Source organism: Sinocyclocheilus grahami, unplaced genomic scaffold (assembly GCF_001515645.1).
Source record: "Sinocyclocheilus grahami isolate Dianchi unplaced genomic scaffold, SAMN03320097.WGS_v1.1 scaffold43.1, whole genome shotgun sequence".
Classification (NCBI taxonomy): Eukaryota; Metazoa; Chordata; class Actinopteri; order Cypriniformes; family Cyprinidae; genus Sinocyclocheilus; species Sinocyclocheilus grahami.
In genome coordinates, this window is record NW_015505222.1 from 742,591 (window position 1) to 743,932 (window position 1,342).

At 35.8% G+C, this 1,342-nt stretch overlaps 1 protein-coding gene across 1 annotated transcript in view; it reads left to right on the forward strand.

Annotated features, from left to right (window-relative positions):
• Window positions 1-990: 990 nt before the first annotated feature.
• Window positions 991-1,342, forward strand: part of pbx1b (pre-B-cell leukemia homeobox 1b) — an 83,164-nt gene continuing 82,812 nt past the window's right edge. The window contains exon 1 of the mRNA XM_016268140.1: window positions 991-1,337. Within this exon, the coding sequence (XP_016123626.1) occupies window positions 1,258-1,337 (80 nt within the window). The 5' untranslated portion in view covers window positions 991-1,257. The remainder of the gene's footprint in view (window positions 1,338-1,342) is intronic.

Below are 1,342 nucleotides of genomic sequence, written 5' to 3' on the forward strand. Positions count from 1 at the left end.
CCCTGACCATCAGACTCGATGATTTAGCTCGTGTTCGAAACATCAATACATCCCACCGCCTTCAGTGTCCCTCATTTTAAAGTGTCTAATGAGCTCCCACCACAAATGAATGAATCAACTACAATAATAATAAAAAAAGTGACATTTGTTTTTTATATATAGTTTATATATTTATTATTATAATATTTTACATGATTGTGTATTGTGTAGATTACATAAATAAATACACAAATGATTTTTCATTCAGGGATACACGATCATACTACCGCTTGTTGCACAAAAGCATATTACAAATGAATACTTAATTGAATAGAATATTATACTGTGGTTACAAAATTATATTTTATTTGTAAATGTAATTAATATTTACTAGAAATAAATATGAAAAATAAATAAATTTGTATTGAGGTTTTTATGATAATACTACTGCTTATTACACAAAAACACATTACAAATAATTGTAACATTATTATATTTTAATAATCTTAATATGCTAATAGAATATTATATTGTGGTTACTAAATTATATTATCATAATAAATAAATAAATGTGTAAATGAATAAACAATGTGTATTTTAAAATATAATTCATATATTTTATTATAATATTTGACATTATTGTATTGATATAGTTTTGAATTATAACAAACATTATGAATTGTTTATAGAAAATAAATGAATAGTTAATATTTTATGATATAAATTAATTATATTATATTTGATTATTAAATGATATTATTACATTAATTTAATATTAGGATATCACACCCCCAAACATTTGTTATCACAGAATCCCGTGACATTCTCTCTAAATACATGTGCGCTATCAGAGATATTAACAAAAAACACATGTGCAGCGGACAAACATGAAGAGCAAGAGTCTCCCCTGATTGACGTGCACTGAGAGCCACGCAGAGGCGGAGCTACACGGTCCCGGCGTCCAATCAGGACGAGTGGGGCGGGGCCAAAGCATCGCAGAGTCTCTGAGCTCTGAGAGCGCTACAATGTAACAAAAGCAGCGGGATGAAACAGTGAAATAACGCGCGAGTGTATGAAGCGCTGCGTTCACGCGGGACCTGATTAATAACACACCACACACACACACCGGTGAGTTTAGTGGTTAAAGGGCTGATAGTGGCTCGAGCTGTGAGTGAGTGAGCGAGCTCAGGAGGACTGTGCTTACAGAGAGACTGCCAGAGGAATCTCCGCCGCAGCTGGACAGAGGACCGGAGGACCGGAGCACCGGAGCGGGCCGACATGGACGACCAGCCGCGCCTGATGCACGCTCATGCGGCCCTGGGGATGAGCGGACACCCGGGCCTGTCTCAGCACATACCGGACA